This window comes from Clarias gariepinus, chromosome 13, assembly GCF_024256425.1.
Source record: "Clarias gariepinus isolate MV-2021 ecotype Netherlands chromosome 13, CGAR_prim_01v2, whole genome shotgun sequence".
In the NCBI taxonomy this organism is placed as follows: domain Eukaryota; kingdom Metazoa; phylum Chordata; class Actinopteri; order Siluriformes; family Clariidae; genus Clarias; species Clarias gariepinus.
Genome location: NC_071112.1, coordinates 15,724,108 through 15,736,454, shown reverse-complemented (window position 1 = coordinate 15,736,454; position 12,347 = coordinate 15,724,108). Strand labels below are relative to the sequence as shown.

The 12,347-nt window shown below is 40.2% G+C and overlaps 1 protein-coding gene across 3 annotated transcripts in view; it reads left to right on the top strand.

The window, feature by feature from the left end:
• akap6 (A kinase (PRKA) anchor protein 6) overlaps nt 1-12,347 on the top strand; it is a 104,206-nt gene that overhangs the window by 32,980 nt on the left and 58,879 nt on the right. For 2 of the 3 annotated variants that reach the window (XM_053510489.1, XM_053510490.1), the window contains exons 6-7: nt 9,568-9,664; nt 11,783-11,961. The exons of the other annotated variant lie outside the window; for it this stretch is intronic. In XM_053510489.1, coding sequence (XP_053366464.1) covers nt 9,568-9,664; nt 11,783-11,961 — 276 coding nt within the window. The remainder of the gene's footprint in view (nt 1-9,567; nt 9,665-11,782; nt 11,962-12,347) is intronic. 3 annotated transcript variants of the gene reach the window in all.

The following is a 12,347-nucleotide window of genomic DNA, read 5'->3' as shown; positions in this document are numbered from 1 at the left end:
TTAGGCTATTGATAGATTTCAAGGCCATGTGCTCAGTTCAGATTCAAGTACATCTTTTTGATCATGCTGTATCCTGTACAAGCCTAAACACTTCTAATTTCAGCCGCATGCATAAACACTTCCCACCAGAACAAAACTAGGGTGACCATATTATGTCAAGTAAAGAAAACTGAAATACATTCACGCTGCAGGTAAAAGTGGCCAAAATCCAAAGTTTTCACATATGCTTTTGTTTTGCTGGATATTACAGTATGAAGAGCAAAAATCAGATTACGTCTTTTTTATTTCTTCCTTCATCCTGGTTTCATATGTGATACTGAAATCCGATACAGATCTGATGTGTGATCAGAATTTATGTGACTTTCACATCACTCCTTCTTTTCCGTAGGTATCACAATTCTGCACCGGTGGGAATTAGTCTTGTGTTGAGTGTCTCATGTTCTCAAGTGCGTGTGACCCGATCAGACTCTGTTGTACCAGTTGTATATAGACTACATTGAAAAGATAATCCTTAGGTGAACCACCTAGGAATATCAAAAGGATTTTAGCAATAACCTGAATTTGACAAATGGAGACATTAATAATTCAGAATAAATATAAGAAAAGATCCTAGTTATTTTTTTCTTTCGTGCCAAAAGTGCGTTAATCACAGTGAGTGAGTGATCACTTTTAGCCCATGATGAAGCATCTTGATGGGAGTGGCCTCTACCAGATGACAAATGGCTGAATACATTGATAAGTATCAACCAAATTAAAAACCCCTGGAAGATTTTGGCCCAACAACGCTCAATGTTCAACAACGCCCTGTACCACCATCACGCTCACTCCTAGCTAGAAAATGAGACAAAGTCTTGTTCAGTGACAACACTTATTATTTTTTCAATAATAATACTGAACTCTTGGGTATAAGTTACAATATTGTTCTCTATAAAAAAACATTAAACTTAATTAATTGCCATAAACTGCCATATTTTGCATTCTATACTTAAATTATAATGATAATATAACATAATAAATATAATATAATAAATATAATATAATATAATATAATATAATACATTGTGCATGTTATATAATAAAGACATAAAACAAAAAATATATAATAAAAAGAATCAATTCAAACAGAAAGGACATTAAAGAAAATTAATTCTTTTTTATGTAATGTTTTTCAGTTCCAAAAAAATACATTTCTGTTCATTTCAATTTAATTCCATTTTCTTGAAAAAAAAATACAATATAGGTACTGGGGGTCTAATCAGTGTAATCTCTGGTCTTTTTTTATTTTATTTCGTACAACCCAGTTTTGTTGATGTTCACAATTTATAGAACAGTTAGTTCTGGTCCACTAATTTGATTGGACACGCGCTGTTCCAGCAGTGCTTATATTTTCTATTGGAGCAATGGGATGTTTTACTGTTTGTATAACTCCGCTTGTCTGCAACGTGTTCGCAACGTAAACTTCCAATTCTAGCAACAGTCTCACTAAATTCAGTACTACAGTAGAATTAGCAACATCAGCAGACATGGAAAATGATACTTTTTTCCCATAAACTTTGACTTAAAATGTGAAAGCTTGTAAAATAAAATATGGAAAAATAAAATAAAGCACTCTAACATATTTCATAAAATAAATATGAAAGCTTGGAAGATGAAAAGAACGAAAGGAAACATATTTGAAAACAGAGCTAATTATTTTATTCCATAACAAATCTTAACAACCTTACCAAAGGTCAGTACACAGTAAAAGCTTTTATGAAGTATTTTGAGCTTCTGCTTTATCCAGTACTTAAATCCATACCAGTTGTGAAATGCAGTCTAAAACCCATCAGGTCCATTATGTTGTATTTTTTCATGTGCTTGTACAGTAAACTAAATAGAAACTGCATAGAAATCTAAATTCATTTAGAAAAAATATACTATTTTAAAGAAATCCATGTTTTCCATAATTGTCCTGAGTATCAGTGTTGTTAGGATACCAATAACAATCTTATTCAAATTAGCAAAACTTGACCTGTGCAGCATTTTCACAGTGACTTGCTCTTGACTGATGCTTCACTTTGAGAGCCACTTTCAAAAGATTTTAAAACTGACTTAAAGATCACGACTAGCAAAGAAACCCAACTTTCAAACACCTGAAAACATCACCAGTTGCCCGTAATGTAGTCAGACACAATTAATATGCAGCATTTAGTTTAAAAGTATAATAAAGTTTATTACAAATTATTACTATAGTTAATAAATGGTTTCAAATACAGCATACAGTATGTACAAGCTATTACACATTATAATGTCTTACAGGTCTTATGTTGTGGACATTTGGCATATAAAATAAATCTTCCAGTCTGCTGAGTTTATTATAGTACACTACCATTTAAGAATTGACATCAAATCTAGTAATGGAGAAAGAAGAGATCTTTTTCTATAAGTCCTGTCACTGGTTAAATCTACTTCTGAAAATTTATATAAAATCTGTAAATGAAATCTAAGCATACGTCATTACAAAAATGGTACTGTGCTACACTGCAGACACCCCGCCCCCTCCACACACACACAGCAAAGGTTTTTAAAGGGAAAGAGAGGAGCTGATTTGTGAGGAGAGATTTGATTGGATTGATTTATCATATCAGAAAGACAAAACATCCTTAAAATAGACATCTTTACAGGGTATAATTTTTATTATAACAATACGATAATAATGAATGAATTCCAATGCAATCTTTCTTTTATATTTGCCCTGGCTTGAGCTATGTTTCCAATCACGCCTTTGGTCATGAAAGTTCCCAAACCCATAAAAACAGTCAGCTTTGCTTGCTTCAACATAGAATCTACACTTAAATACCATCAAACACCATGCTGCACCACAACACACATCCCAGTGGTCCCCAGACACTTAGGAAATAGCATCCCCTTGCCTCTATCTATCACAGCCCTTCACAGGTTTAGACATACTCACACACCCTCTCCTGCTCTCTCTTTCTCTGTATATATATATATATATATATAGTTAATGTAATTTGAGGATTAGGCAAGAGGGGAAGCTCGTGGTCCGGTGGTTGCTTTAGCACATCTATTGGTGTCACGTCAGCGATAACCCAGCTGCCCTGCTGTCAGGGCTGAGCAGGAGAGTCAGACTGTGTGAGCGGAGCTGCCTACCTGCTCCTGCAAACAATTCCAACACAACAAAACACTTACCGACAACAACACGGCACAACAAAACACGCCTCAAATGCCAAGCTCCTGCCAAACGAGCAGTTTGATTGCATATATACACACCAAACACACACTCTAGGACACGGGAGAAGGTCTCAGTTTCGCATGGGAAATTTATGCAGATTATATTTCCTCTGTGACTTAGAGTGGTCAAGGTAAGGGATGTTAAAAAGCAAACAAGGGCACTTTGCATGTGACCATGTATTCAAAGAAATTGTCCTCTCTTGTGAAGCTTTCAGAATATAGCAATATGCACTGTGCAGTGTACACTCACTGGCCACTTCATTAGGTACACCTGTTCAACTGCTTTTTAACGCTTATATCTGGTCAGGCAGTCACATAGAAGCAATTCAGTGCATTTAGAGGATCTGCTGAAGTACAAACCGAGCATCAGAATTGGGAACCATGTGACATAATTGTTGGTGCCATGTGGGCTGGTGTGAGAATTTCTCAATCTGTTGATCCGCAGAGATTTTCACGAACACCCATCTCAAGGGTTTACAGAGTGTGGTCTAAAAAAGAGAACATATACAGTAAGAAGCAGTTCTCTGGGTGAAAATGCCTTGTTGATGCCAGAGGTCAGACGAGAATGGCCAGACTGGTTTGGTGCAGTAACTCCACAAATGACATCTTGTTACAACCGAAGTACCGTAAAGAGGATCCTTGAAAGCATACCATGTCAAACCCAAAAGCAGTCACTTGGGCTCACCAAATTTAGACATCCCTCTAAGACCAAAAAATAAAGTGCCATGTCACAAAGATCAAATCACCTCAAATTGGTTTCTTTAAACATGACAATAAATTTATTGTTTTCAAATGACCTTCACAGTCACCAGATCTCAATCCAATAGTTGTTGAACAGGAGATTCACATTATGGATGTGCAGCCGACAAATCTGCAGCAACTGCGTGATGGTATCATGTCAATATGGACCAAAATCTTTAAGGAATACTTCCAGCAGCTTGTTGAATATATGACATGAGGAATTAAGGCAGTTCTAAAGGCACGATGGGGTACAAACCAGTACTGCCAAGGTGTACCCGAAGTGGCTGATGAGTATATATGCACAATATTTATTATATAGTCATTCTCAAAAGTTTGCATACCCTGAAATAAATTGTTTAAGATCACCCAAACGACACTGATCAAACGTTGACATATCCTAGAATGTTTGGCCACATTGTACACATACAGGTTGACATCCATGTTTTTTTTTTTTTTTTTTTTTTTTTTTTATAAATTTAGTCCTGTCCAATTCTTTTTTCCCCGATTTTCTCCCCAATCTAGTCGTGGCCAATTACTCCCCGTCACTAGGGGGCTCCCACACACATCAAGGCTACTACAACCACTCAGTCGGGAGGACGAAAGCTATCCCGTGTTTCCTCCGAACCACGTGACGCGAGCCGACCGCATCTTTTCGAACTGCTCGCTCACGCACCGTTAGGGGCGGAGTAACACACTCGGAGGAAAGCGCTAGCCGCTCCTTCCGTGTGCGCGAGCTCACAGACGCCCCTGATTGGTTGTAGCGCCGTGACTAATGTGGGAGCGCAAGTACCTCTCATCCCTCCCCCCTGAGAGAGCTCGGCCAATCAGCTCTCTCTGTGCCTCCGGCTGTGAGAGGAAAACAGCATCACCCGGGGTTCGAACCAGCGACCTCCGGATGATAGGGCGAGCGCTTTACCACTGCGCCACTCGGAGGCGACATCCATGTTTTTAAATGACTATCAAATGGAAGTTTCCACACCTATGACTTATTGTACTTAGTATCTGTGTATAAATAGTCATTGAGCTCATGAGGTGATGCACTGACTTGGCCTGGATACCGCACCACGGGGAAGACAAAAGAACTGCCAATGGACCTGCGTAATAAGGTTAATTGAACTTTATAAAGCAGGAAACATATAAGAAGATATCTCAGCACTTAAAAATGCCAGTCGGTACTGTTTACACTGTAATAAAGAGGTGAAAAATAATAGGCTCGGTTGATACTAAGCCACAGTCGGGTAGACCGAAAAAGATTTCACCCACTACTGCCAGAAGAATTGTTCGGGATGCAAAGAAAAACCCACAAATATCTTCGAGAGAAACACAGAATGCTCTGGAAAAAAAACTTGTTTCAAGGAGTACAACAAGGAACTACTTGAACACAAATGACCTGCATGGTCGAGTTGCCAGGAGAAAGCCTTGCAGTAACCAGACATCACGTACGTAGACAAGCCTCACAGCTTCCAGAGCAGAGTCATTTGGAGCGATGAGACCAAAATTGAACTTTATAGTCACAGAGGAGTCAACAAGGCCTACGGTGAAAAATACACCATCCCCACTGTAAAGCATAATGGTGGATCTCTTATGTTCTGGGGCTGGGTGAGCGCCAGTGGCATGAGGAAATTGATTGGCAAATAAATGCAGCATGTTATCAAAAAATGCTGGCAGACAATTTGCATTCTAAGGCACAAAAGCTGCACATGGGACGCTCTTGGGTGTTCCAACATGACAGTGATCCAAAGCACAAGGCCAAGTTGACCCTTTAATGGCTACGGTGGAAATGTGAAGTCTCCTGACCTCAATATCATCGAGCCACTTTGGGGAGATCTCAAACGTGTGGTTCATGCAAGACAACCAAAATATTTACAGGAACTGGATATATTTTGCCAAGAAAGAATGGGCAGCTATAGCCCCCTGAGAGAATTAAGGATCTCATATTTTCTTTGTATTCCATTATTGATGCTAAAGGGCGCAATACATGATATAAAGAACTAAAAGAATGCTTTTTGAACAGGAATTATTTGTTTGATCACGACATTCTTTTGTGCCTTACATTTGAACTTGAGTCGTGTAAGAAATAAAATAAATTTGTTTTGCATTCTCACTCATGTACACACCTTGAAAATTCCTCCCAGGTACAGTATGCAAACTTCTGAGCACAACTATAAGCTGAAGTCATAGTAAGATGATGTGCATGGGAATGACAGTCAACCATAATTTTTTTTTTTAAATAAGATTTTAATATGATTTTGAAAGCATTTGATTTTATTATTCTTATTTTCTAATCCTCCAATTAATGTATGATAGCACAGAAGATCCTTCACACACGGACTGAACGGTTGTGTTAGCATTCACATAGTGGTGCGCGATTTTTTAAAAGGCATTCAGTCAATGACAGATATCTGGTTCTTATGGCTTTTGTTTATTTGTTTACTCATTTTTAAGGCGTTTAGGTCTGTAAAGGATATCAATCCAGTCGGTATTCTGAGCCATAAATAAGCGTTCTTCACACTTGCTCTTGTCTGTCATCAGTGATAGATGTGCATGTGTGCTGATCCATCACCAGCATATCCTCCTCACTCCATCTCCGCATCAGAACCCACTGCCGTCCTTAACCTTCTCATCTTGCAGCCTACACCTGGGCAGCTTAAAGTATTGGACAGCTCATTTAGCATATCTGCAATTCATATTCATTTAGAGCCCCTTTGAGAATGTTTAAAGCTTTTGGGATGAAGTCACATCTTTTTTTTTTTCTCTACATACAACAGGCTCTAACTAGTACTGTTTTGTTAAGACAAAAACAGTTATCCTGTTTTAATAAATTTAAAGAGTTGATTGAACACCAAAAGCATTAGCAGTGATAAAATGTATCGCTGTACTAATAGAATTTTTAAGAGTTGGTTATGTATGGTTATAAGAGAATAATAAAAGATTAACACTACTTGTTTTTAGATCATTTAAGAAGACATTTTTAACATTGGGGTGGCATGAGGTCCAGGGTTGAAGGTGCTGTTTGCATGTTCTTCTTGTGCTTGGTAGGTTTCTTTTGGGTACTCTGGTTTCCTTCTACAGAGGAAAGACATGTGGAGTAGACTGATTGACGTTTCCAAAGTGCCCATGATATCCGAGTATCCGAGTGTATGTGTGTGCTTGTGCCCTGCACTGTGTCGACACCTTATTCCATGAGTACTCTGCTTGGGCACTTAAACTTGCGCAGGATAAGCAGCAAAGACGATGAATGAATAGTCAACATAATTTAAGATGTGTTGCTATTGTATATATTAGATTTATTTTTATTTTTTAAATAGAATCACACATTCAATGTTTTATATTTTACTATGGTTTTAACAAGATAACATGGATCTCAGAGCTCCTCCAAAGTGTGCTCCTTAATGTTCTAGACAAAATACTCCTCAGTTTCACTCCTCTTCCAAACGCATTGTTTCAGTGTTTATGTAAATGAATATGAAGCCGGGACAGGACGTCTTCCTATGTGAGGTTACATTGGGGGAAATATCTAATTCACTTATTTCAACCCAGGCTAATACAAAAAAGTAAAAAAGGTCAAAAAGCAAAGAACATTCTTTGTTTGAACACTAATGTACAAAGTACACTAACTGCCCTCGACCGCATCCCTGAGCTCAAAGGTGACCATGATTGGTGAATGTTAATACAGTATATTATGATTGACAGGGAAAAGAGAATACACCATCGCTCCTAGCCAAAAGCTGAGCCAATTTTGCTCTCTTAGACTCCACGCCATATAGATGTCTCTTGTGTTCTCCTGACAATAGAGCCAATGCTCTTGGGAGCCACATTCATGGAATATTAAAGATTTTAGTTTGAAGCAGTTACTGCTAAGTAAACAGGATAAAGAAAAGGTCTATGTCTGGTCTTCTGCCATGTCAGGAAGAGATTTTGGTCTAAAATGTCCTGGCTTGTGCGAGTAACCACTGCGTCCTGCATCCACATTTGGAGAGGAAGCACATTGTCCATCGTTGAGGGGAAGGTAGTTTGTTTATCTATAAAATTCCAATTACATGTTAGTTTAATGTTCATGTAGGTGTAGAGACTTGATGTACTGTATACCTAAGCCTAAACAGATAGTCATGCATATAGACAGAGTGATTTCCTAGGAAGGGAGAAATTATTCATTATACCTGCCAGTTGACATTTTGATGTACAGGAATGAAGGCTGCATGGTAGAGCTGCATGCAGAACACTGGTGAACATGGATATTGTCAGAGAGATGGGCACAGACAAAGAGGTCTCTCCTCTAGACAGAGGCAGAGGAAAAGATAGAGGGATGCTCAGATAGCCAGTGGCAGCTCCGGGCTCTCCCGGCAGGACCAGTCAGATCAGACCAGCCGGTAATGGTGTGAAACAGGGTTGGGAGAGATGTGAGGAGATGAGAATGGAAGGGGAAGATGGCCCTAGGCGGCTCACTGCAGGCCGCCTCATGGGATCGCTTCTCCCTCCACACCCTCCACCCTTGCTTCACATCTTCAACCACACAGCACTCTCCCCCCCACCTCTCCTCCAGGAGCCGGGATAATGCTCTCTACACTTTGATTACACTTAGCGAGTGGAGAGCCCTCTGTTGGGTATTATCAAAACCAATCAACATGAAAGTTTGCGCCACGGCAGTGGCACCCACCGAGAGAGGCAGCAAGGAGGTGCGTGTGTATGTGTGTATAGAGGATTTGGGAAAGCAGGGGAAAAGAGAGTGTAGTAGTTGAAATAGAGACATCAGAATAAATGGACAGGCGCTCGGGGGAAGCGCACACGCCCGAGAGTTATGGGACACACGTCTGATGGATCCTTTGAGCCAGGAAGGATGGTACACTATTGTATCACTCTTTAGAAAGACAGGAAGGAAGAATGAAAGAGAAGAAAGAGTAGAACAGTTTCTCCCTTGCTGAATGGAGTGGGCTTCTGAGGTCATTTTCTGGAGGGCACATCTGTGGGAGAAATGGCTTCAGTTTTATAATGTCATTTGAATATTAGTTTATGCCATGGATGATGTATTAGAGGGACGTCTGTCATTTGTTAATAATTCAGCACGCCACAGATAGCAGGGTTGACTCAGACAAATACGCGGAGAAGGAGAATAGAGGCTCCAATGCACAGAGGCACGGCGCTTTATGAATAATGTGTGTTTGAGGTCTGGGAGTGTGTGAAGGATCTTTAGAGGTTGTGTGAAGCCAGTGTGTCAAGAGATTATGCGCATTTTCAGCAATTGCACAAAGGCCCCTAATGTGACTTATGAGCATTTGTTTCAAGAGTGCAGATGAATCAAGATGAAAGGAGACAGTGCTGCTGATGGGGTGTGTATTTGTGGGGAAGAGAGAAAGAGAGAGAGAGAGAGATTCTGACAATTGTATGGAGGACTATTTGAGTTAAAGAGAAAAAAATTCAGATTATCTCACATGCATATGTGGCTTTGTGCACGTGTGAATGAGAGACACGGGGAGTGTGTGAAAGCATGAGAAAATGTGTGAGAGATAAACTGAGTGTGAGGATATTTCTCTGCATGGAGATCTCATGCCATGTGTGTGTGTTTCTGTTCTTGGGTGTGTGTCTTGTGTGCAGAGCTTCAAGCTGAACGTGGACAGTCACTGTGCGCTAAAAGACAGTCTACTGGAGGAGGGGAGGCAACTGCTGGAACTCATCACCTGCCACAAATCAGGTAGCGCACCGGCAAGCTGCACATTTATTATTAATGTTTATATTAACATAGTGACCTTCAGAATTTATAAATCCTCAAATAACCGCTTCGCAGCCACCGCTACCACTGCATACTTGCCTTTTCACATCCATTCCGAGCGCGCCTGGCTGAATTGAGTTGTGGGATAAAGCAGCGAATGGAATGTGAGCAGACGCAATAGTGCAGTCCTCTGTATGAAGAGAACTGGAATTAAGAACAGCGGGAGCCAAAGTCAAAGGCCACCTACTAGACCCGCTCTCACATCTTCCTCTTGCCCAGCTCTGTTTTCTCTCCCTCAATCTTTCTTGCATTCTCTTTCTCTTTCTATAATTATTTCCCTGAAGCGTCTGGCAGAGTGTTGCGCAAATGTACAAATCCACTAAGCTGACCTCCTGTCATCTGGTTAAGCCAGACACTATTAAATATGCAGATGGCCGCCCGGAGCAGGACTATTCTTACCGTGCCCATCAGAGCATGCCACACCAGCTCCCTTATACCAATCTCTTAAACACACACACACACACACACACACACACACATACCTATACATCTAATCTCCTTTGGCTTGGAGCATCCTCTCAGTGTATATATTAGACTTTGCCATTATAAGTAAATCTCCTCCCAACACTCCACCCCGGCCCCTAATACCTGGTTTCCTAGCAACTCAGCAAATCCAAGCTTTCGGCAGGTGCGCGAGGTGGCATGGTGCTACACTCAATAGACAAAAACTCCTCATGCACGCAGAGCATTGCGGCACTCCTGCTCCTCATGTGTGTGTTTTTAATTACCTGGAGCAGGATTTGGAGAGAGCAGACTGTGGCAATGGCAGGAGTCGAGTCTCTAGAAATGGCTCTGCGTGCACAGGAATTAATGCAGAACTCATACTCTTATATTAGCCAAGACTATTACAGTTGATGAAAATTCCAACAAAAGCTACAAAAACACTATTTTGTTAATTGAAAAACAAACTTACAAAAAAATATAAAGATAATTAAAAAAATTAAGTGATTGATTAACATGATGGAGTGTGTGTAGTTGTCTGGGAAACTAAATGTCCAAGTACAAATCCAAAAAGCAACGGACAATAGACAAAACTAGATTATAATCCAAGCTGATAAACCAAACTTAGATTTGTAGTATTAGTTGTTGTAGTAGGTTTAGTATTAAAGCCAGAGTTGCATGGGATCAAATCATTCCAAACAAAGGAAAAAACACACCAGGAACTGGTTCATAATCAAATATCAAGTTTCTACAATATAATTTTAAACAACAGGTTACCATGGAAACCATGATGCAAATATGGGGATTGGGACAGGAAAAAATTAATTAAACAGAAAAAAATGTAAACTTTAAATAATAATTTTAAAATGAAATGAAGAAGATGTGAATGCGTTTCCATTTTTAAAACCATACACAGTTTCCCATACAGCATGTTTTCATGCATTCATTTAAAAGAATGAGCTGAAAATATATTACAAAATATATATCAGTGTTGATTTACTCTACTAAGTGACAGAAAAGTAAAAGCCTCAGTAGTTCTCTTCTTCGGATTAGTTCCTCTAAAAAGAGACATTAAAATTGACACGAAACTATCAAACTACCATTCTTTGACTACATCAAACCACTTTTTATATGATGAAGATGCTGATGGTAGTGATTAGGCTAATGTTTGGAGTATTATTAGTGGCGATGTGGTTGCACTTGCTGTGGTGGAGATGAGGGAATGTGTGTAGGGGTGGTGCTTAAATGGGAGGCATGATGAATGGAGGAATCACAGCACATTAAAGACTCGTTAAAGAAAGGCGACTAGTGGGAGACACGTGTGTGTGTGTGTGTATGTGTAGGGGGGGACTTGCTGGACCTCTGGACTGATGATCAGGGATTCACCACACTGCCACACTGGGTTATATTTTATGGATGTGTATAGACACAATGTTGTTTTCTGTAAATGTATGTATAGGTGTACAAATTTGAAGATAATGCGAATACATAAATGTAGTCTGTGGATGAATTCATTATCTTCACATCCCTCTGGAAATGAGCTTGTGTATGTGTGTATTAATGGGAATATAACATGTGTGTGTGTGTGTGTACATGCAGGCCTCCGGGACATGCTCCAGATGATTGCACACCAGTGGCAGGAGCTTCAGAGGCAGATCCGCCGGCAGCACGGTTGGATGCTGCGCACACTGGACACCATCAAAGCCCAGGTTCTGGCCACTGAGAGACACGAGGACTCTAATGACTTGGAGGACCGCGATCTTTATGCTAGCTCTGAGGTATGGCCTGTTAACCCAATCAGACGGTCTAATCTCACACCCATTTCCTGCACTTCATCCCTCCTTGGCTCCTCTCTTCTCCCCTCCTTCGAATCCCACTCCACTCTTTTCTCGGCTAGCCCTCGGCTATCCACTGCTCACTCAGCAAAATAAACAAACACGGGGCCAGGCTGGGCAGGGTAAGGCTGTTTATTAGCATAGGAATGGGCTGAAGGCTAGGGCCTAGAGGTTTGCTGTTTAACTTTGGGAAGAATGCAGAGACTTGCCGAAAAGACGGAATTCCTGTGCGTAAATAAGGGCTAACGTCAGTGTGGTTGCAGGAATAATTTGAGAGGCTTTTGCCTCTCACGCACACAAACACACAATTATGCTAGGCCATGTGCGAA